Raw genomic sequence first — 24,917 nt, forward strand, 5'->3', positions numbered from 1 at the left:
GAGAACTCTCTTTCTGCCTATAATAAAATACTGATGTCAAATTGATAGGTTTTTAATTTTTTCATTATATGTCTCATCAAATAGATAGTTAGGGATAAGCTAAATGTATTTTGACTTATTTTGTTTTAGTTTTTCTTATCTAGTTCAGATGAATAAATAAATTTTCTACATAGCTGTTTCCAGTGTTTTCTATAAAAGGTGACCACAAAAGGGAAATTACTATGATGATACAATGCATTACATATTAGCAGTATAAATACTCAGTATTATTCAGTTCTCTGAATAAAAGATTATTAATGCCTTTGGAATTTATTTTCTTATTTATGGCTCCTCCTGTGTTAGAGCTAGAGTACTGGATCCTCTTCTCCCATCAGCGTATGGGATTATTCTAAAACAAAGACCCATACTTCCTTGGCTATTGGATTGTCCAGAAGGCTAGAGGTACATTTTTGCTGCAGTTATCATGTTTATGAAGATCTACACTGCCTGAAAGTGTTCTACAAATTCATTAAAGATCATATTTAAAAATCAGAGTAAATAAAACTCATTTATGAGACAGTGTATCTGAACTACCTGCCCAGAGTCCAGAGGATTTCCCCTTTTCTGTGTACAGAGGTACTCTTTAAAATCTGAAGATACTACTTAGTACTAGTATAAATTTTTTCAAATGGCTGCTGTCTCCTGTGTTTACAGCATTTTAGTATCTGAGCACATATACCTTTTAAATATTTTAAGTATCATAGGAGCCCAGAGGGTAGGTAAATGCTCCCATCTGTCTTGCAAGATGTAAAGTGACATTCTGAATGTGACACAAATATCACAGCAGAGTGTACCTAGAAATGGAGCTCATTGCCATGGATTTCAGTCAATTTTCCTTTAAAAAGTCTCTCAGCTCTTAATTTGTCTGATACAACCAATTTAGGGTGTTAAGACTGTGATCATTCAGGGGCAAGCCTTGAGTGGTCCATACAGTGTAAAAATACAGAGTTGTTTCCCTAAACAAAACGATCCATTTTCCCAGAACTCCTAACTGGAAGAAGCTGCTACAAACCACTGGCTGTGACCCCCACCCCTCCACCCCTACTGCAGGGTACTGCATGTCAGCAGCACCTGTACAGGGCCCAGAGGCTTGTGCTTCACAAAGAGCATTTCTGCCAGAGAGGATCCAGCCTTGATCTGAAAATCAGGAGATCTATATTCTGCTGCCATCTGCAGCTTGTCCGGTTGCATCTTGCATTAATTCACCAAATACCTGCCTCTGCTGCTTGAGTCCTCACCACCATCTCCCTGTACAGGTTGTGTTGTGCAGGCGGACCACCCCTCAGATAGACCTCAGGGCTGCTAAAATCTGAGCTGCTGCCTCCAGGGTTTTGAATACTGCTTTAGCTCTTTCTTGTGCATCTCCAGGATTTCACAATGTAATTTTAAAGATCTGTAGACCAGAACTGAACTTTTAATTCCATTTTTGCTCACACTGCTTTTTCTGAAAGGATGAGATCTATTGGAGGAGTGTGTTACCCCTACTTGCCACACTTGCTCAAGCAGGCTTACTGCTGGAGCCCCCTGCCAGGTTCATGTTTGTGGCACTCTGGATGCAGGCTTTCATTTCAGAGACGTGGCTAGAACTTGTCATCCAGGTTTTTTTCAGTTTTACATTTGACGTTTGTATATTGTGTTATTGTGCAACTTCTTTTTTATTTCTTTTCTTCCCCACCTACCCCGCTTATGCCGTCCCAGCAGTGGAGGAGCGTGTTTTGGTTTGTTGTTCCTTTCAAATGGCCTCAAGCTGGAGTGATTTGGATTTCTCTGTATAATTGTGCTGTTCTGATTCATATCTCTGCCAGTCTAAGTTATCAGCTCCAAATTTTGAAATGTGTATTTCCATCATTGGAATGATGGAAAAATCATTGGGATTTACACTCTGAAACATCACTCTAAATATTGTGATTTGATGGTATTTTCCTGTTTGCAGGTACTTTTGAGATAGCCCAAGCATTGATCCTATACTTCACTGAATGGCATAACTGAGTGTGTAATTTAGGCCACTGAAGACAAAACGTAGTGGAGTTGGGTGAGATGAAAAGGAAGTAGTTCTCTTATGTTCAGGCAATTTACATGTGTGGTTTGTTCAGTTCTGTTTCTAAGTACGTATGGAACATGACGTTCTTTATGTCTGAAATAGTAGCAGAATAACCTAGTGGTTGCTAAGGTAATGAGAACCCACCGTTCCCTCACCAATTCATGTAAGTAAAGTATGGAATTTAATTTCACTCTGTGTTACCTGAGGCAGCTCTGGCATCTGATAAAAAAAATGATCTTCACATTCTTATCCTCTTCCTTTCTGATTTTCATTGAAATACTGAGATGTTTCTCTTTTTGTAAATAAGTGAGGCTGCCCTGCAGATGGTGGGGTAGAAAGTAGACTAAGAATTACATCTTTTGCCTTGCAGCTGTTTTTACTCTCAAGGTATATTTGTCTTCCTGCTGAAACACTTCTATTGCTTGTGATAGGGATTGAAGATTTGACTGCCATAAGAGTTCTTCTTTCTGTTTTTCTCTTGATGAAGAACTTACATGTTTATTGTCTTTTCTGGTGCTGTGGATTGAAAGCACAGCATGAGCATGAATCCTAGATTTATTTCTTCATCAGAGGAAGGAAGGTTCCTTTCTGATTGTGTATCAAAAAGCGATACGGTAAAACCAGAAATTTGCAAACGCAGGACACCAGTAGGTGAATGACTGAGATGCTTACCTGGTGAAACGATTTTTGACAAGGATTGTCACTACCTTGGGAGTGCAGGCAGCAAACAAAAAATCCAAAGGGGCTCTGACCACTGTGCAACCAGGCAACCCTGCACCCCAGGCCACCTTGACTTCGTAGTGAAAAAAGAGAATCTGTATTGAGCTACTCAGCAGCTGATCAATCACCTGAGTCCACCAGGCTGGCCTTGCAAGATTCTATCTCTTACCTTCATGAAGAGCAAGAAGAAACAGCTGAGGCATAGGATGGAGTTATGCTTGGAGTAAGGGGATCTATTGTAAGAGAAAGGCAGCTTGTTACGCTGCATTATGCACCAGCTGAATAATATTCCTGCTTTTTTATGCTACAAATTGTGAAACAATTAATGTCTTAACCATATCAAATTGATAACAAGTCATGGGTCACTTGCAAATGTAAGTTGCCACAAGTGGGCTATTTTAGCCTAGTAACTGTTTGGATATCAAGACTTTATATTCCAAAAGTCTGTTTGCTCAGAGAAGTGGATCAGCGAGGTGAAGTGGACAGCTGGCATAATATACGGACACTTGAACCTGGAAACGAAAAGACAGCTGCTGGATCTAATTTTAAACATAGGTCTTGGTCAGATCGCTTTAGATCCTGCTTGTCCTGCTGCAGCAAAGTCATTAATGGTAGTAGAGAGGCGTGAAGTTGAAGATACTGATAAAGAGCTTTTGTGAGGAAGGGAATCACCCTTGTTCCAGATATGGTATTTCCATTTTTCACAGTAAGTATTGTTAGCTTCCAGAGAATGGGAGTGGAAATGGTTTCTGGCTGGTACATGGTCTAACGCTGCTGACACGGGCAGCTCTTCTGAGGCGTCTTAATGGGCAGTGGGACTTGCTGTCCTGAAAGTACAAGGGCAGCCAGCGCTGTTTCAAATGAGGAAACTGTAACGGAGTGGGGATTTTCCTAATATTTTAAAATAACACATAGTTACATATCAGTCAGGTTGTAATTCCGAGTTTTTACATCACGGCTCGGGAATGCGGCGGCGTTAGCGGCAGTCTGCAGCTCCATCTAGCGGGGCACGGCAAATCCTGCTTGTTTGGGTTTGGATTTGGTTGGGTTTTTTTATTTATTTTTTTTAGCAAGTACAAAAAATAACCACGAACAATATCGTACCGATAGAATACTTCATTTAGGATTAGCCAGTTAGACACTTCATTAATTCAGCAGCTGGTTAAGTGTTTTCAAGTTTCTGTTTTGCTTTCAGAATGCCATTACCAAGCTGGAGTTTTGTTTGTTTGTTTGTTTTAAAGTGTGTTAGTATTGTTCTGCTTTATTAGGACTATGATGCTAAAATTAAGGGCTATGGAAACATTTCTGGTATTCACTCTCTTTAGGAAGTTAGCTAACCTCTGGGAATTTTGGAAGCGAGCAGCATATCGCTCGTCTGAGGTGAAGATTCCCCTCTGCTAGACCACTCTGTCAACCACGATAGGTTTAGAAGTAACAGCTTTGCTGGTTAATATCTGCTTCAAGAAAGTGAAACGTCCAAATTTTTTAAAGATCTGATTTATTTTCTTTTTAGTAACAAGAAACTTGATGAAATAAGAATAAAGAATAAACATAATTTGCAGTTTTATTACAAAACTTTAAACTGCAACTTGAATTTACATCTGTGGAGCTCGGTTAGGGCAGATAAGTTACTACAATATAATTATATTGTTCTAAAGGCAGTCTACTTAAGATGGTGTGAATCTCCAACAGAGAGAGATAGTCTAAATTAATTAATGATCACATTCAAATATAAAAGCAGTATGCATTTATCTGTCTTTTTTCCTAAGGCTATCCTAAGTGGATAAAACATATTTATTCTAATGTGGCATATAAAATCTCTGTTTAAACCATGGTAAATAGCATGAAAAGAGCTGAGAGAGGTAGCCAGAGCTGGAGTTGTAGGACAGAAGCCATAAATGGCCAGGTAGGAGGTCACATTTCATTTAAGCGAGGCCCCTAATATCAACAGTATTAGCCCAGATAGTATTAGATTTGTGTTATATTAAACCTTCAGCTTTCCTGCCTCCTGCACAAGTGAATGCTGTTCTTGTTGATTGAACTCGAAGGCTTTGAAGTGTCAGCTGCCAAGAGTGGTTTATTTCAAACCTTCTGTCCCACATTTGCCTATGTATCCTTTCTAAGCGTGAATTTTTGTCTGCACCTCCTATTTAATGCTCTTACTGTCAACAGGCTAGTTCAGAAGTACCGAAATTGCAGAACGAAGATCAGAAAGCACGAAACGCACTCTTGGCTGATATCCAGCAGGGAACTCGCTTAAGAAAAGTGACTCAAATCAATGACCGCAGTGCACCACAGATTGAAAGTAAGTATGTGCTCCTCAGCAAGGCCTGAGTGAGCTTCGCTGAAGCCTCAGGTGTGGGTGGAGATCAGCTGGACAGTTTCACACTGAAGGTTTGAAGTTCAGCAAAGGTCTGTATCTTCATATGGCTTTAGGATGCAGAGAGGGGACACTCTCTAAGCTTGCATCCTGCTCTGAGATCAGTAACTATTAACATTTCATGATAAGTCTGTAACTGGATATCTCCTTAACAGGCATTCCTTGTCAAAAAAAAAATAAAAAATCATGAATGATTAAATCCTTGAGAGTTTCTCAATAAAACAATTAAGCAAGAATTGTTGGCTCTAGCAGAAAAATTGTTCTTTACTATATTAAAAGAACAAAAAATGCCAAAAAAATTTGGAAACATAAATTTAATGTTAGGCCTAACACAACTTCTTCTTCTTGGTGTCATGATTAATGCGAGATCAAAGAGCACCAGAGGGTGCTGTGCTCCAAATTACAGGTCCGAGAGTGATGGCAGTTACTGTAGTAACAGTAGAAGGAAAAGTCTGGCCTTGGCCGTTTGTTGGTGCCAAGCCTTAGCAGTCGCAGGGCAAGGATGAAATGATTTTCTGATATACCCTGTGTTTTGGTTCTTTTTAACAGAACCCAAAGGAGCTAACAGAGATGGAGTTAATACAACCGTCAATAAAGGTGGCTCTCAGCAGCCTCTGGGAGGTTTATTTGCTGGTGGCTTTCCTGTTCTCAGACCAGCAGGCCAGAGGGACATGACAGGTAAGGACTTCATTTGTATGAAAGCATAGCTGAGGGGAGCAGTGATTTGGGATAAAAACACTTTGGGGTTAGCTTTAGTGATTGATTTTTATTGGGGTTTTTTTTATGAATCTTTAGTTCATCATGTGACCATGGAGGGCTCAATTAGTAACATGCTTGAAGCCGTCTTTCTAGATCTCAGGTGCCTTATTTGTTAAAATGTAAATAAAAAGCTTTTTTCACACTGGGTAGGAAAGAGATTGAATAGATCTCTTTAACCGAGCTTTTTACATTATTTTAATGAAAACTTCTAATTGTGCCTCAGAGTGTTGAAATCTGAGCTTATCAGTTCAACACAAATGGCAAAGTCATATTTCCTTCTCTGTATTATCATGTATTTCTGTGGTATTACAGTCTTGGTTGTTACTTTAAAGATTCGTATTTAAGATTTTTGCCCTCTGGACTTTACAAAGTATAGTGTTGATCCAGCAAGGTTATTTATTGACCTGAAAAAGTGTTTTGTTGCTTCACAATGACTGGAGGAAGGCAAATGTGGGAGCCCTACTGTTCCTTTCCCCTCAAGAAGTGCCAGCATCAATGAGGGGTGACTGTTAGAGTCACAGGGATGACCTCTGGTGCTGTTGGGCAGCTGGTGCCTCATCAGGCAGCACAGAGCAAAGCAGGCTTTTGCAGGGAAAGACTTTGGTTCTGCCTGCAGGGTTTTTTCTCCTGGAAGGCAAGCCCAAGATGCATAGCACTGCATGTGATAGGGCTTCCTCACATAGCTTCAGCTGCAGCAGCTACTTTGAGTTGTTCTTAAAATTATGGCCATGCCTATGAGACTATGTGAGTATAGAATGAGATGTCTTTTTTGACATCTTGCTTTGTGATAAATCCTTGACATTTACTCAGGAAAATACATTTTGTAGAGTCGACAGTCTTTGGGCATTTGCTGTTGGAAAGAAAATATTTGAACCTGTGCCTCCTGGAAAGCCTTTGAGGCATTGCTTTTAAGAGCTTGGCTTTTGTTCATGGGCTTGAGATTTATGTAAAGTTTATGTGAACTTTTTAATCCTAAGCAATCACTTAATTTCAAGGATGCAATTTGATGTGTGTCAAACTACCTTTTCACCAGGACTCAACGATGCTCAGCTGGCTGTACTAGGCAGATGAGGCTGGTGTGAAGGATCCCAGATCTCTGCAGAGAAGCCCCTTCTCCTTAAACTGTCATTTTGCAGAAACTGAAGAAGAGGGAGGGGGCTAGGGTCTCTCAGCAGTTCGCTATATAACTAAGCAGAATCCCTTGTGCCCATTGGAGTACGTCACATCCTAAGCTCCATTACACCATGGGCAACCTGTTGGATACGAGATGTTTTGGGAGAATTACCTTAGGGTATCCAGCGGGGAGAGGAAGATGAAGACCTTGCTTTTTGCGCTATTTTGTCTGATGAGTGGGAACGCGGTCCTGCAATATAACGTGTAGCATCCTGTTCTCAGCAGGGAGGCCTGGGCAGGTTTCCGGAGTCCGAGCAGCGGCCCCCAAACACTCCGCCCCACCGAACAGCGGCGCTGCCAAGCCGAGCAGTAACTCCTCGCACCCAGCCGAAGGTCCAAGGACAGCTGTGCCCCCAGAGCCTCCCAGCACCTCCCGAGCCGGAGCGGGAGCCGGAGCCGGCCCCGGGCGGCCCAGCCTGCCTGCCCCCCCTCCACCGCCTCCCGCTTCCAGCAAACCTTCCCTCACTTTCCCTCCTCCTCCCCCTCTCCCCCCTCCGGCCGATCGCCCTCCCAAGGGAGTGACGCCCGGCGCGGCTCCTGCGCCCCCGCACCCTCCTCCTCAGGCTGACAAACTCGCCAAGTCTCCAGCAGGCGCTTCACACCCGCCCCAACCGCCCCCTCCTCCTCCTCCTCCTCCCTTGCCCCTCGTTCCCCCCTGCGGGCTGCCGGCCAGGACTGCCGATGTCCCTGCGGCTACCGCCCCTCCAGCCGAAGGGAGGGACTGTCCCCCTCCCACGCCACCTCCCCCCCCCTCCTCCGCCGCCCCACGCCCACCCCCTGCCCGCGAACAGGCTCTCCTTTCCCCCCTCCCCAGCCTTTAGCGGTGCTGACGTGCCCCCTCCGCTGCCCCCCAAGTCTCCCCACTTGCTGTCACAGTTCCATAAGCCAAGCAGCATCCAGTCGCTGCCGCTCCCACCCACCCCCGGCCACCCTCAGCCCGCAGCCGGGACAGAGGCCAGGAAGAAGAGACCCGGCCGAGGCGCAGGTGAGAGCAGCACGTCGGAAGGAGGGAGGCTTTTTGCTCCCTTTGGCAAAACTGGGAGAAATCATAGAATGGTTCGTGTTGGAAGGGGACCTTAAGGATGATCTCGTTCTTCAAGGTCCCCTTCCAACCCAAACCATTCTGTTCCACTCGTGACTGGATGGCTTGGTGGGGTGGGAGTGAAGAGCGCTCATGGGAGGAATACCTGTAGGTTACACCGCATGTCATGAACACCCAAAAATCAGGCTTTTTGAGCTGTCAGGCTGTTCTTAGCACTGGGCACACACATCTTATAATTCAGTCTGCAATTCTTTAAAGTCACATACTGATCCGGAGTTTTAGGACCACTGAGTTGCTTCTTGCTTTTGGTGTGTCTCCAGCTGCATGAGTGGTATCCTGACAGGCTCAGGTAGGGCAGCAGAGTACACACCATGGTGTGTGCCAGGATGGCAGCTGCTCGTGTGTCAGCTAACCCAGGACATTCCTCTACAGCTGTACCCATGCAGGAGCAATATTGGCAAGGGCTGGAAAGATTTATAAGAGATTGGGGCAGCTACAGCCATAGATGAGCAAAAGCAAATCTGGATGCAGCCCTGCTGTTCAGCAAACAGGAACAGCCAGTGCCTCCCATGATCAAGGTGAAAGGGCCAAAGGTTTCTCTGACTACTTGGGAACTAGGGTATTAGCCAGTGTTTCCTTGAGCGGATGGCAGAAGGAACTTTTATCGTATTTCTCTGATGTCATGAAGATGATAAAAAAGATGAGCCTAGATCTGTGTGGGTTTGAGAAATGGAGACAGCTACTTAATAAGGAACATTTGAAGAGAATGTTCTGTACCCTCTATTTTAGCAGCCACATGTCAGAAGAAAGATTACTGGTTCCATGGAGAGCCATGGGAAAGGCTGTGTAAGTAGAGCAGATCAGATGCTCCGTGATGGTGATTAATGTTGCTCAGAACTGTCTGATGAACTGTTACTTCATCAAGACACCCATTTCTCATGGTGGTTCAACTTTTGCAGTTTCCATAAAATTATTCTGCCTTTCCCTTGCTTATCTAGAAGGAGAAGCCGTTTTGAGAGGCTGCTAATTTGGAGGCCTTGGGCTCCCTCCCTCTTACACAAATCTGGTTGTAGGTTTGCCTCGATGTAAACTTCGACAGCACTTGCAACTCCTCAGTGAAATGCATAAGCCTAATGGTAATTCCACTGCATAAGTGCCAAAGTGTCAGGAAATTATTTTCTTTTAGACATACCATCTAGTTTGGTTGTTTTGTTGATTTTCTTTTCTTAAAGAAACTGCTTGGTTTTGTGTCCCTTCCAGACTGGGACAAAACCACACTTCAGAGTGTCACACTTTCCCTAGAACTAGAAATGGAAAGCCTGAGCTAACTCCAATATTGACTTAAATTTAATACTTGATACTATAAATCCATTTGCAGGCTTGACAAACAGCAGCTATGAAGCTGGGTGTGTTCGCCTCAAATACTGCATTCCTTCTACACTCCCTCCATTTTTTCCACAGTTTACTGTCAGGTGTAGGTCATGATGATGTTTATGTGCTGGTTTCCTGCTTCTTTTTAAGGAACTGGTGCTGGGAAGCTGGTCACACCTCCACAACCACCAGCAAGATCCCCAACAACTGAACTTACAAGCAAGTCTGGAGTCTCAGCCTGGGCTACAGCTCATGACCCCTACCCACCACTCAAAAATGGAAATATGCACATCATTGGTAATATCATCTAAATTAGATCTCTTAGCCTTAGTTAATAATTTTAGTACAAAGGCCTGTGTGTGTCTCACACCTCAAAAGCTCACTTGAGACTTTCTCCTAGTAATAGCAGGGTTGTGTAATAGAAACATTTTTGTACAACCTTATACAATTATAGAAAATGAAGGTTTTTTCACAAACGGTTTGAATCAGTCAGTAGAAAAGAAAAGCACAAATCACCTGCAAAATTATTTAAGAATATGAAAAGTTCCCGCATTGTGCTTATATTACCATTCTTAAAACCAGGTCATGGACCTACAGAGCAAAGACCAGTAAGAATTATTTTTGTGGTCTGATGAATTGGCCATTCATTCTTGTTTATAGCTAAGTGGCTTAAAACCCACCAAGGAATACCTCTATTGCCACAATACCATCAATGCACAAAACTGGAAGAAGAAGCAGCTTAACTTCAGTCTTAGCAGCAGGCAGTAATTTCAATAAAGGCAGAAAATTTGGATGGCTCACAGAAGTACTCATCAAGATGGTTTATATGGAATAAACTACTATCAGTTCCAGGAGAAAACAAGTCAGCATTTTTAATTGAAATTACTTGCAGCAACATTGTTGGGTTTTGGTGGGGTTTTTTTAAAGTTTCTCTCTAACAGCAACTAATGTTTACTTCCCTGAAACTTCCCAGATGACTTTGAATCTAAATTTACTTTCCATTCTGTGGAAGATTTTCCCCCACCTGATGAATTCAAGCCATTTCAGAAAATATATCCCAGCAAGATAGCTAGAGGTAAGTGTGTAAACATGAAAAGATCTGATCATTATCAAGAGGATTAAAAATGGGGAGGGAAAATAAAGAACAGAACTAGCATTAAAGTAACTGGGCTGCTAGCGTAGGCACAGAGAGAAATGTGATTTGTCACAGTGGCAACAGAGACCAAAGATATAACGAAAAGCACTTAATTAATTACTTTAAAGACTTAGTAGCTAAAAATAAAATGTGGCTGGACAGGCAGCCTCTATTTTTTAGACTGCTGAATTTGCAAAGCCCTTGATGTTAAAAACAGTGATGCTGTAAAACAGACTTGGCCATCTACTGAGTTGGGTTTTTTGTTCATTAACTTGTGAAATCACAAAAAGAAAGTGACTCGATCCATATCTTCCATCGTGTGTTTTGATTTAAATCCTATGCATAGTAGTAACAAAGGGACTTAGTACCTGAACCTTGTCAGGAAAGTGATAAATGGCTGAACCTTGCTTTTTACTTCTCCCCCTGTAACTTAGAAACCTGGCACCAGGTCACTGTTGTAAGAGCAGAATTTCACCTGTCCGGCTTTGACAGTGGGTAGTTGAAGGTGCCAAAAGATCTCATGCCCATATTCTGCTTTTTATAAAACCCAGTATTCTGTATTATTAGATCAACTATTTGTCTCCAACTTTTAATTAACATGTTTGGTTTTTTCCGTGCTAAGGTATTTTGCGTGACTTGACAGCCTCAGTCAGTCTGAATTGTCTGATGTATGATCTGATCTGATCAAAGACTTGTTACTGAAGGGCTACAGAACATGAGCAATATGTTTGTGCTGTCTGTATATATATATATCTCTATATATATATATCACATCAGAGGTAGCAGATAAATGCAGCATCCCTGATGTATAACTGCATCCAAAATACCTATCAAAAAAAAATATATCTTATCTCCTCTGATTAAATCTGTCCTATCTATTTACAGATCCTTCTAAAAATCCTCCATTAAGAACACATGTGAGATGAGAGGAGTCTGCTGATGCTCTCTGGAAGAGTATTAAAAAAGAACATCAAGATAATATATAAAACAGAAGGGGTCCCCATTGCAGTGATAGTGATTGTATTTGAGTCACAAGTACTGCAATGTAAACATTTCTATGAACTGGAAAAATGGTGTAAATGATACCTTTTTAGCTGGCCTACATACTACAGGAATGTTAGTACAGGCTTTTAAATTATTGTAAATAGGTGGATATTTTTTAAGCAAAGCAGCATAAAATTTAAGTTCTTTGTAGTGTTGAAACAATTCTCATTATCATGCTGACAATGTTATCTCAGAATGTTTTGCATTACATGCCTGTATTTCTTTTTTCCCCTTTCATCATAATTTTAAAGTATTTTGGAAATTCTCCAGTTATTATTCAGACATTTTTTCAATGATCTGTCAAACTAGTGTACTACCTTTAGTCTGTTTTTATGTTCCTTCACTTCTATTCTGCCTATCCTCAGATTGCAGCAGGATGTCACTTTCATGAAGGGACAGGCCCACAATCCTTCTCTCATCAAGCATGAAGAGGAGATGACAAGGAGCTTCTACCTCCTACTGATTACAGATCCTTATAGGATAGTGTCTGAAGAAGACCAGCCTGGGTAGGGTGGTCGTGGATTTGACAAAGATGACAGAGCTTCTCCAAAGTAGAGGAAAAGAAAGTTGCTATATTGTAAGAAAAAAAAAAAAAAGGTGCGTGTGAATACATATGCTACAATGTATGTATGTAAGGGCATGTGTCCTGTCTTTTCCTGCTGGCAAAGTGGATATTTACTGTCACATTTCTGTGAGAGTTTGCCTTTACTCAGCAATTACGAGGCCATTGGATGAGAGGTCCAAACCCCACATTTTAAACAGGCAACTAGAACTACTATTGTTCACCTGCAGTGAGGATTCATTGTCCAAAACACACCACATGGAACAAGCAGTCCCCAAAGTGGTTGTTATATAAAGTTGGTTAGGAAAAGTAACAACCTAGCAGCAGACAAGACTTGAACTTCTGCTTTTAATATTCAGCTAGGGCTAAGGTCCTTGGATCACAGATGTTCAGATCTGGTCCTAAGATGTCTATTTCTCACAAGAATTACACTTACTCCTGTGCATTTCACTGCATTAGGAAGAGTGGTGCCAGATCGAGGGAGGTGATCCTTCCCCTCTACTCAGCACTGGTGAGGCCACACCTGGAGTGTTGTGTCCAACTTCTGGGCTCCCCAGTTCAAGGGAGACATGGCCATACTAGTGAGAGTCCTACAAAGGTGATGAAAGGACTGGAGCATCTCTCCTATGAGGAAAGGCTGAGAAAACTGGGGCTGTTCAGCCTAGAAAAGAGAAGTCTCAGAGGGGACCTCTTCAATGTGTATAAATACCTGAAGGGATGGTATAAAGATGGAGCTGGTCTCTTTTCAGTGATACCCAGTGACAGGACCAGAGGCAATGGGCACCAGCTGCAACAGAGGAGGCTTTGGCTGAACATCAGGAAACATTTTTTAATTGTGAAGGTGACTGAGCACTGGCACAGGTTGCCCAGTGACATTGTAGAGCCTCACTCCTAACCATCTGTACTTGGTCCTGGGCAACTGGCACTAGCTGACCTGCTAGAGCAAGGAGGTTGGACCAGATGAACTACAGCCATCCCTTTCAACCTCAAACACTCTGATTCCCCCTTTTACAGCTTTTCTGAGTTCCTACACCTGGGTCACAATAACCCCATGCAGTGCTGCAGGCTTGGAGCAGAGCGGCTGGAAAGCTGCCTGGCACAAAAGGACCAGGGGATGCTCATTGAGAACTGGCCGAACATGAGCCAGCAGTGTGCCCAGGTGGCCAAGAAGGCCAACAGCATCCTGACTTGAGGCTCAGGGACAACCTTATTGCTATAACCTGAAAGGAGGCTGTAGTGATGCTGGTGGTCAGTCACATCTCTCAAGTAACAAGCCACAGGCTTGAAATGGCCTCAAGCTGTGCCAGGGAAGGTTTAGATTGGATATTAGGAAAAACTTCTTCACCGAAAGGGTGGTGAGGCATTGGAACAGGCTTCCCAGGGAAGTGGTGGAGTCACCACTTAAATACGTGGAGGTATGTAAAAGATGTGTAGATGTGGCACTTGGGGACATGGTTCAGTGGTGGACTTGGCAGTGCTGGGTTAACAGTTGAACTCGATGATCTCAAAGTTTTTTTCCAACCTAAATGATTCCATGATTCACCAACTTGAGAAAGGACACTGCTGTTCCAGGCTGAGTCTGGTGCCAACAGCCAGGCTATTTACAGTTATGGCAATAATTTATATAATTGCCACCAATTCCCCTCAGTTACAGCTGTAATAATGTTATAGATCACAGGTGATCTTTCCCCATGGTGTTGCCTTTGAACAAAACTATTTGGAAAAGACAAGTAACTGCAGCTTTATATATCTCTGCTTTTCTCTTTTAGCAGCTCAGTTGTGCTGTAACTTTATTTCCACACACATAGGTTCATGGTGTGAGATGGTGTAAGAGTAAAAAGCACTTCACCTGTAGGACTATAAGAAAGCAGCATTAGTCTTTTTATAGCCTATTATGATACCTTGCTGTACATCATGGGAAAAGAAAAAAAAATTGGTGATGCTTTGACCAATACTGTCACTGTCATTATTGTAGTTACTTGATAAATATGCATGAATATAGTAATAAACAGGGGTCTGCATATACATTGCTTCTCAAACAACTGGAAAAGTTTAATAGTGCTTTAAAAGTGCTTAACTATTTTGTTATAGTACTATTAAAGGTGATGTTTTGTTGGTTCTCACTTGTTCTGAAACTTGTGTACTGCTCTGTAATAAGTAACTTCATAGGGATTTTAAAACTATTTAATGCTAGACTATCTGCCAGAAGATATTTGAAGAAGAAAAAAATTTTACTCCATTTTTGTTATGCTTCAGGTATTTTAGAAGCAAGCAACATCTTTCAGGGATTAAATTAGAAATCCTGTGCATATTTGCAAGCATTGGTGAAATGTTATTTCCATATCTGTATCATTCAAGATCCATTGAAGCTTCTGGAGTTGCTATTACCTGGAGATACAAAGAATCACAACTGACTGTCACCCTACAGCAATTGGTCCCACAAGTCCTATTGAGCCACAGCTGTGCTCAAGACCACTGAAATTGTAAGACCATGGGGTTGCTCTGGTTCCTACTGATTGCACCCAACTATGTTGCGGTAACACAGTACATGTTTTTTAAAAAGCTCTACACCACTGAAGCAAAAGCAATACAGTATTAGAAAATTACTACCTGGATCTCTGTGCTCAAAACAATTTATTAGTTCTGTCATATAAGCACTTCCAAAGACATAAACTCCCACAACAACGTAAGTGCAAATGTCAGTTTCTTCTGTCTTAAAAAAACAGGCAAATAAGATATATTATGTTTTTATAAGGAACACCTTTCATCTTGCCTCCCTCCCAACTCTCAAATGTCAGAAGTTGTACAAAATAGCTGGGTGAAGTGACCCTCTGACTGGGGCAGTGATTTTATCCCTGTTCTCCCCTTGTTTACAACATCCACCAACAGCTGGATGCAACAACTCACAGAAGCAGAAGCAGCTTTAAAATTCACCGTGGTGTTTGTTAAGTGTACTCTGATTAGGAGTATTTTTATTCAAAGTACCCTCTCATTCCAGAAGTGATTCCATGGGAAATCCATTTACTTTACTTACGGGTAGCTGGCAAAAGCACACTTCTCTTTCAGAGGGTTTCATCCAGCACAATACCCTCTGAAATGAAGTGTGCTTTGTAGTCAGTCCCTATCCTGGCTACGGTAGAGAGCAGCTAAGTTTCAGGGTTTACTTGTGAATTTTCTCCTTCCCTTGTCTCCACTTTCAGAATAACTAGGCACAGGAGTTGGTCCTGTAATAGAGAGCATGGGAGGAGTGTATTGTGAATGGGAGATTAATAGGTAGGACTTAAGAAAAAATATCTTCATGCTTGTTTTCTGTAAGCAAAAAGGCCCAATGTTTTCTTGTCCAATTGCCAGTTGTCATATAACGCAATATCAAAGTAATGAGTCTGAATAGAACAATTTCATTTAGAAAATCCTGAGAATGCAGTGCACCAATATGGCAATGACTATTTCCCTGATGCACAACTCTTACAGTTTCAAGTTGAGGTGTTGCTGCCTTCTAAGGAGCTTTTGCTTCCTCAATACAGAAGTCCATGGTTCTTCAGCATCCACTTTCCTGAACAGTGAAGGATTTTAACTCCACGTGCTAACTTCCACTTATTAAAGACATGGACTTGTCTGAACTTCCTGTTTAAACAAAAACCCAAACATCTTCATCAGACACAGGAAGCAGTGTTTACTGGTTTAATTCTCAAAGTGTTTGCCCCATTTCACTTCCACAAGAAGAAAATACATGAAAAGCAGGTCTGCCTGTAGGACTGTCGGGGAAGGGAAGCATGCTGCAGAACTGCACTTAATGTAAGGAAGCATAAGACAGCCATTTCTAAGCCTAACCAGTTGGATTGCCACACCCACCAGTAACTCACTGGTACTGAGTGGATTCATCAGCCATGTATCTCACTACAGAGATTACTAGGAACTGTTCAGCAGTACAAAGGCAGAAAGATGGAGAACAGCCAGGTGTTGATCAATGTCCATCCAGCATTCCTTCAAAAAATTCCAAATTTGTAGCTTGCATATAAATTCAACACCTTATTAATTGCATCTTAGGAGCCAATAGATGATGTGTAGACATCTTGGCATCCAGGCTGGCTCTGCATTTCAGTACTTGGTACTAGCACAGCAGCCCGGTGCCCTAAGCTAAGTGAAGGCAAAACTTAACCTGGGGGACTTGGTTCTGATAATTTGTGCAGGCATTATGTCAGGTGCTGAATTGCTGTAATCAGATATGCCCATTTTAGGCCAGCACAAGGTCAAGAACCAGGACTTACCCTCCTGCCTGCCTGCAAAACCAGGATTTGAACTCCATCATTCTCTGTATGAATTAGCAAGAAGAGAAAAATGCAAGTCAGCTTTGCTGCAAGTCCTGAGCAAAGGAGGGAAAACCAGATTGCTTTCAAAAACAATATGGAAGTTAGCCTGATGAAGTTAATCTTTGCTTTAATTGGTTGCCCAACATACACGTTTAAACATTCTGTACTAAATTAGCCAGCATGCACACAGTAATTGGACCAGTCAGTGACTTTCTCCTTTCACTATATACATACACAAACAGAAACACCACAAGATTGGACAAAGGAAAGCAATTTGTTAACCGGATACAGCTAGCAAGTAACATTTTTTCCTCTAGAAATGTTTTTTCCTGCAAATTCACAAGTGTGAAGACTTTCTTTCAAGGCTTGAAGAACATTGCAGTCTTCCAGTGAAAAGGCTAACAATAGCCACCATAGCTGAAATGAGATAAAATTTGTTGAAAATCCATTCCAAGCAAGAGCGAAACTGAAAAAACAGTTGTCCGCAATGCAGCATAGGGAAAAGGGACTTTGGATACCATTTGAGCAGGTAGAAAGGTGGCTTTGGACCCGATTCTGAACACCCTTAGCTTAATGTAAAAGAGAAGGAGGAGATGCAGAATCGGATCCAATATTTCACTGGTACCAAAAACTAAATATCTAAAGAATTAAAGTGTTTGCTTACTTTATTTGAAGAACTTTAGTTCTGTGTCAACACAGTCATAGAAAAGATCCACTACTTCAGCAGGATCCAGAATCTCTGTACGAGAAAGGATATCTTCCATTGCTTCTAAACCTTGTTTTTCAAGGTCTAACATAATCCTCATCAGTTTCTGACCTTTATCCTAAAGGCATGAAACAACCAAATTCAATTAACCAGCAAACAGGCTCATTAAAGCATTTTATTGCTCTCTTCTGTTATAGAGATATTTTCAAATATTTTTAAAAATTAGAAAGCCTTTTTAAGTACAAACTATTTCTATTATTAGTTTTTTGGATGCCCAAAGACTAAAAGGAACAGTGCTGGACACTTTGTGCATTAAGAAAAATAACAAAGAAGGAGTTGCTAAGTTGAAAGCAAAGGAGGAAGATGGTGAAAGATGGATAGAGGAAAATGGTACAATGCTTGTTGTACATATGACAAAGAGGTAAAGCAAATTCTTAAGCCTGTAAGCCCACAAACGGAAGTATATGAGAAGTCTAGAAGCCTTAAGAATTGTACAGATAGTGGTATTCATATGTGTATCCCTGAAATCAACACCTGCACGATGATGAATAGATCTGAAATGATGTGTCATGTAACAGTATCAAGACTCCACATCCTGGGGAAGGCTTTGTGTACCATTCTGACGTCCTGCTAACCATGTTTCTAGAAAATTCATGTTTCAAGAAAATTCACTCCTGGAAAAGGTACCATTTTGTTTTATCCAAATATTACTTAAACTCTACCTTTTTCTCTTTTTTTAATGGAGAAGTGCTGTTTGTTTTGCTTGCAGCTTTCAAAATTGAATTCCACAAAAAAAAAAGTCATTCTAAATGAGTGATAGTTCTGAGCTTTCCAGGATTTATACCAGCATTTTGTCCAGAAAGAATAGAGCACCTCAGCTAAGGTTTAGACTCTCAGGTGGGCAGCTTTTATAGCATGAAGTCTGACTAAAACTACATTTACTTCTCCACCACAACTACTGGTGTCATGCTATGGGGACTTTAATAAGTTCACAAGATACTAAGATGCCTCTTCTAGGTCTTCCCTAAATCAGCATCTTGCATAATGATACGAGAGTCAGCTGCACATTGAGTCAGTGTTACCACAGAGACCACAGATTTTAAATTACACCATTCCAAGGGATTAAAAATGGCATCTCACCAAAACTGCATTTAAATAAAGTTTGTACTAGCAAAGGTAATCATAGTTTCCTTAATCAATCATGGATAAGTATGAACGCTGTTATTATCTTAGCAAGACTGAGCCATGCAAACACACACAGAGGAAAATTGCAGAAAGCAATTACGTCCTCTGTGGAAGTATAACACAACTACGTGAGAGTCTTCCACATTTTGCCTGAGATACCAACAAAAGCATGACTGGCATGTCCTGGTGATATCTCCCTCTGTTTCACTTTCTCATACCCACTTGTCCAGTTCACTGCTGTAGTTGTAATTCCAAATGTCAAAGAAGCTGTTGAACTACCTGCCCAATGACATCAAAAGTGATATCTCAACCAACTGGAAAAGCTATACAGAACAATTCCCTTCCTGCCTTTATTTGTTCCAAAATCTATTTCTGTAAGAGATCTTCAGCACTTTAGGCTTTACAATGGAACGTTTTCAGCCCTCAGGTACTTATTGCATCACATTGGAATGTGTTGTTTCTTCTCACATGGCATTTTCAGTTAATTCTTAAAAATTAACAGAAATGCATTAAATTGCAAAATGTGCAAAACTGCAAGACTTGCAAAACCGTCATGTACAAATTATTCCTTCAAGAAAGACATCTTTCCAAACTAGGTAGTTCTTAATCCAGCATATAATTTATATTACAACACTTCTGCCACCATCCTAATTTTGACACCATGTTGCACTAGCATCCAGTGTCCTAATCACTAAAAAGACTATACGCACAGTGAGGATTGAACAAGCTAACCAGCTTGTCAGTTTGACTTTTCATTTTGTAAAAATAATGGAGCAGAACAACACTCACTGGATAACAAAGATCCCCATACAGAATAGTTTGTCCTTCAGAGGGTGTCATTATTCAAGTTAAACTTGCAAGGATTCTAAGAATATTCAGAGAATGTTTTTCAGTTAGTGACTTAGATTTAAATTATGGAGTTAAGAATCTACATTTACTTCAATTCTTTAAGTCCAGGTCCCACACCTCTTACCTGATCATTCTCCAGGAGAGACCGGGCCCATTCATGTGCCTTGTACAATTCATGCCTACGATCAGGTTTCTCCTGGAATCGAGGTATCTTTTTAGCAGGATCATCATTGCCAAAAGAAGGAGACTGTACTTTTGGTACTAATTTTACATCATCAACAAAAATAAAGGGTTTAAATATGGACCTGAAAGAAATGAGAATTACTGTTTGCAGTAATAAGAGAGATTTCACATATGTCATTGAAATACTTACCAGGCTATTTTAAAACAACACATACAGAACAGCATAGATAATTCATCTACACTAGGCATGGATGAGGTTAGAGAGTTGGTACTGGTGACAAGCAAAATATATCTATGTGCTTTAAAAGAATTGGGTTTGCCAATTATTGTAAAACCTTACCACTCTTTTTTACCTATGGGCTTCTCTTGTGTCCTCCATGCCAGTTCTGCCACTTCTTTAGAAGAGTAGCACTGCTTTTCCTCTCCAACTTTTTTTAAAAAAAAATCTCAACATTCAGCCTCACATCAGTTTTTCTTATCTGTTCATATTGCCATCTCTCCTTCTCATTCCAAATTTAATTTTTATTAAAATCACAAATGCACACTTGTGTGGAGCAGGGAAGATTACATATCTTGCTCAGAGGATTTAGCATATAACTGGCAGCACTTTGGAATTTTATTTCAAGAGGTGAGGAGAGACATGAAGACCAATATTATGACACTTCTCAAACAACTTCAACACTGAGTTTGGACCTAAACTCCATATATAGAGAGGAACAGACAAAAAAGCCCCACCCATACAGGATCTTAATTCCTGAGAAGCTAAGAGTAGATGTTGGCAAGTGCCTGGGAAAACTGCCTTCCTTCCCTTTAGGTATAGAAAAAAAGTGCCCTGCATTCTGCAGTGAAGAACCTGCCAGAAATGCAAGACTTCTGCAACACAAGATTAATAACCACTGCCTGCATACAGTCAGCAGGTTGACTGCTGCTTACCCTTCCATCACTGTCACAAAGCCTTGCTGACTAAGAGTTTATGTGACTCACTAGCTGCATTTAAAATAATGCTTTTTTAATTCATTTAGAGTGCAAAAAAGAGCAAGAAAGGAGTCTAAACAAGACTTTTAAGCTAGGATCTCCACATTTAAAGAGACAGAAATACCACCAAAACAATTTGAAGCCTTGTTCCTTTTTATCACAAAGGATTTACATCAAGTCAAAGAAAAGTTTTGATAAGGAAGCTCAAACTTCACGCTTAATCCTGAATGTTTGAGTTGCATAATGCAAAGCGGGTGAAAAGTCTCTTTGGCATGGATGACTTCCATAGACCTCAACAGAACCTAATGCTTACTACTGCTCCTCTTACAGGAATGTCTGTAAGCTGTTCAAGGGCACCATTTTCTTCTCTCCATAACCTCTTCACCTCAGTGCAAGTGGCAGATCTCCTGAATAATTGCAAGTGGTTTAGTTTAATTTCTGTGGATACTGTTTAAAGCACAAGATAAATAATTATTTCTTTGATGTTCTGACCCATGAGTTCCCTTGTCTCCTCTGCTGCTTTCAGCTAGAGAGGACACTATGTAAACCGACTGGAAATTGTCCCTCCAATAAAAAACATGCTTGGGATACCAGGAACTTACAGATGTTTTGCTGTGTTAACATTCTGATGTCATAAGAGGCTACCTAGAATACACAACACCTCTTTCCTGGTTAAGACACTTTGTTTCAGTCTTGCACCCACCTCTCAAGAAAAGTGACTAAAATGGTCCACAGTCTCATCATTTTAACAACCTTTCTACTGGAAAGCAACTACACTGAAATAGTATGTAATTCCTGGGTCCTCCCTAAACTGTATTTATCCTAGAAGTTCTGAATTCAGGCAAAGTTCTAGATCCAGTCATTCAAGCCAGTGGTGTCCATTTAGAATTGCAGCAAGATGCAGTTCAGTAACGCAGGACTGTCAGATTGCACACCAATAACTACTGACTGCATTTCTGGTTAGAACATGGTCTTGAAACATGTTCCCATTTAGGTAGCAGCATTTGTTTATTATCTTTCAACCCATCATCTGCTCTGCACCCCAGGGACCCAAATGCTGTGGCTTACCTTGAAGGGTCTGGCGTGCCAGTGAAGTAATGAATACAGGGAAAACTAGGGTCCTGAGGCAGAACAGACACTATGCTAGCTGTAGTAAGGAAAGATTCAGAGTCCACACAGACACCACTGTCCTTGTCACGCAGGACATCAATCATAGCTTGTGCAGAAACGTCACCTATATGAGGGGGGGAAAAAATTCCTGAGTGTTCAATGGCTTGGACCCCAGGTAAGGATTTCAGCCTGAATGGGCTTTGGCCTACTATGGCCACTGACGCTTGACATGGGCTTGTCACAAATCCCAGTTAATAGTTTCTACTTAAACAGTGTACATGCAGAATGAACTTGCCTAGCTAGTAAAAGAGAACAATAGGAAGAGAACATTAGGCATTACAATTGCTAGGTAGGGAGAAATGTCATTAAAAAGGTATTTTTTCAGGAAGCAGGCCATCATGTCCAAAATGCTGCTTTAGCAGTCACTATGAACAGACTACTTACATAAAACACCCATTTTCCTCTACCCAAGCCCGGGCAGAATGGGAGCACCCTGATCTCCCACTTCTCATCCATTTACACTATTTCTCAGTCAAAATTCTGAAACATCATCCTGCATTCACAGAATGTTACAGCAGCAGACATAGACAACTGAGATTTCTCTCCAAACCACTATCTACAAGAATCCCCTGTTCTCATTCTATTTCCTGCCCATGTCTTATCACATTTTTCCCCCCATGGCAACACCACGTTTTCTTGCATTAGCCCTTTGGCAGGTAGGGCTTCCTCCCCAGTAACTCCTCAAACCCTGCACTGACTCAGATGCACAGGTGCCTCAATGCACTAGAAGACATGGAATGAATCAGCAGCCTGAAAGATCTGCAGCCATAGCCATCTGCCTGTAGGAGCCCTAAGGGTTTTTAATGCTATAATTCAGGTGTAGTAATATCTTTTACCTATAGTCCTTCAGAGATACTGTGTCTGCCTTAGACACAAAACATGCTACCTGTAATTCTACAGCCTTAGCAGGAATTCTGCATTACAATAAATATCTCACCTCTGCACTCTTCTTGATGTTTGCCAACGTGCAAAGATGCCAACAATTTAGTAAATTCACATCTGTAGTAAAGGGCTTTTTAGAAAATGATAATTTGTGCTATTTTTCACACATGAAAGAACAGATATATGTCAGCCATGCACTGCGGCAGGCTGGTTATTTCAGAGGTATTCTGGCCAGCTGCAGTGAACTGAAGTCAGTAATAAATCTGGGTCTGGAAATAAACCCTTCCTTTGACTGCAGGGAATTGGCACATTGTCAGTCCTAGTAACTTTGCTCAGCTCAAGAATGAAAAAGGGACTTCAGTTCGCAACTGACTAGCATTGCTCTTCCTTAAACTGTGATCTTAATCCTTTCCCAAAAGGCTAAGCTAACCTCCCAAAATGTAGATTCCACTGAGCTCAGTCTTTCATATGTAAAACCAATTTTTTAATACTGTAATTTTAGTATTAGGTAGGCCACTATGATTAGAGCAAAGCACAAATGCAACAGCACACCATGCACACCAGAACAATAGTGAAGAAAGATATTTTATAATTGCAATGCTGTTTTGAAACCTTGAGGGGGACATTAAGGGCTTCATCCTAAATCGTGGCATGTTTAGGGACAACCTTCAGTTCTGAATTTCTCTTCTACATGGTTTACATGTAGAGGTATTCTCAGTCACGTGCAGCTCTGGACAGAATTCCTGAAAAGGAGGCAATAGTGACTAAAAATCCCACTGCCCACACAGAAAGATGGTTCAACACTTACCACCTTGCTTTTCTAGGCTCTCCCTGCCAGAACAACAGGCTATATGGTCATCAGCAAGAGAGAACACTTCAGAAAAATTGAAGTCTGAGTCTCCATTCCACCAGCCTTGACTTTTCACATAATTCCTTAGTTCAGGATGCTCAGCATCAATTTTTGTAGTTAATGAAAGCTGATTGCAAATGCATTTCACCCCCTCTGTAGAAAGGTCACATATTAAAAAGGAGCATTAATGCGGTTTTTCTGTGAGAAGCTGGAGGGAAAATGTCTTTTCAATTACGAAACAAATTAAACCATTGGTTAGGATGTACGTTTGGCATAACTACACAACTACACATACACAGAATTATCAGTCACTGCAGACTGCAGAGCTCAATTCTCTGTGCCCTACTGAGACACACTGTTACTAATAGTAGGATTTAGTTAGAATGCCAGTTTCACAATCTGTACCTCACATGTTCTGACCATGAAGTAATAATGATATCTAAATGCCAAAGGCACCTGCCTAACCTTTTTTCCAAGGGTGTATGCCACAGCCACAACAAGGCTTAAGGTCTGACTTGATTTCAAAATATATTTCAGCAGAGCTGCATTTACTGAACCTGCCTTGCCCTTCAAAACTGAGAATTTGGAAAATGTTTACCAACTTGCTTCAAGCTTCCCAGTAGAAAAACAGTTTTATTGTAAATTAAATTTTTTTATATTGAATTTTAAAACGGCATGAAGTAAAAAGGAAGTAGAAGTAGCCTTCAAAGAATATTAAAGGTTTTTTAACTTCCTTTTCTCAAAAACACTGCAGTGCTTATATCCATACATCCACAGCATGAGTAACAGTGGTTGCTGCAGATACTCCTCAGAGAGAATAAAGAAAATGCATTGGAAGCCAGAGAAAGAGCTGATAAAGTAAATCTGTAAACTAAAGTAAAAACCGATTCTGGAATTTGGCACAAACCTTTTCTTAAACAGAAACAAAACCACTAGTTGTGAAAGTTTCTAATACTGCCTTCCATAAAAGTAAGCTTGCTTTTGTAATGCCTCATGCATGCAATTTAAATAATGGGTAATAACTTCAGGAAGTTACATGCATCAGTCTGTAGAAAAGTCCCTGTCATTCAGTTCTGACTTATACTAGAGTCACTGGCAGCTTGTTCTGATGCACTCTTTCAAACAGCATACTTTTCAGGGAATTTTCTTGGCTTGACTGACAAGAATATTTGTGTTTGTATCCAGCTAGACAAGCCACTATTTAAGAGCTCTTTAAAATATCTAATAACTCATATAAAATAGTATTTCATGGGTTTGATCCCCTCAAAAAAAAGAAAATTTATCAATCAAATAAATTATTTCACTCAGACTAAAGAACAGTAATAGAAAGGATTTTGAAGTGTTTATTCTTAAATTAATGTCAAAGAGTTGCTAGATAAATACTTACTATAAGCTTTACAGTACTGCAGCAGTACCATTAGAAACAGAACAGCTCTGAGGACAATCAGGGAAAAAAATGCCTTCACACTGGGGAATGACACATTTTCCCCATTTTAATAGCATTTGTGCATTCATTGGAAAGCTTAAGAGGCACATTTATG

At 40.9% G+C, this 24,917-nt stretch overlaps 2 protein-coding genes across 4 annotated transcripts in view; one reads left to right on the plus strand and one right to left on the minus strand.

Moving 5' to 3' along the window:
* The window catches only part of WIPF3 (WAS/WASL interacting protein family member 3), a 32,013-nt gene extending 19,713 nt beyond the window's left edge, over nt 1-12,300 (plus strand). The window contains 7 exon segments of the mRNA XM_027675316.1: nt 4,973-5,105; nt 5,730-5,858; nt 7,335-7,855; nt 7,857-8,097; nt 9,676-9,822; nt 10,499-10,600; nt 11,546-12,300. Coding sequence (XP_027531117.1) covers nt 4,973-5,105; nt 5,730-5,858; nt 7,335-7,855; nt 7,857-8,097; nt 9,676-9,822; nt 10,499-10,600; nt 11,546-11,586 — 1,314 coding nt within the window. The 3' untranslated portion in view covers nt 11,587-12,300.
* Nucleotides 12,301-14,883: 2,583 nt separating this feature from the next.
* Nucleotides 14,884-24,917, minus strand: part of SCRN1 (secernin 1) — a 39,284-nt gene continuing 29,250 nt past the window's right edge. For 2 of the 3 annotated variants that reach the window (XM_027675317.1, XM_027675318.1), the window contains exons 5-9: nt 23,335-23,529; nt 21,543-21,708; nt 19,441-19,621; nt 17,241-17,400; nt 14,884-16,993 (exon numbers count right to left, since the gene is read on the minus strand). In XM_027675317.1, coding sequence (XP_027531118.1) covers nt 17,242-17,400; nt 19,441-19,621; nt 21,543-21,708; nt 23,335-23,529 — 701 coding nt within the window. In that variant the 3' untranslated portion in view covers nt 14,884-16,993; nt 17,241. The remainder of the gene's footprint in view (nt 16,994-17,240; nt 17,401-19,440; nt 19,622-21,542; nt 21,709-23,334; nt 23,530-24,917) is intronic. The other variant, XR_003532985.1, reaches the window with a different exon arrangement.

Source organism: Neopelma chrysocephalum, unplaced genomic scaffold (assembly GCF_003984885.1).
Source record: "Neopelma chrysocephalum unplaced genomic scaffold, ASM398488v2 Primary Assembly neopelma1_26, whole genome shotgun sequence".
In the NCBI taxonomy this organism is placed as follows: Eukaryota; Metazoa; Chordata; class Aves; order Passeriformes; family Pipridae; genus Neopelma; species Neopelma chrysocephalum.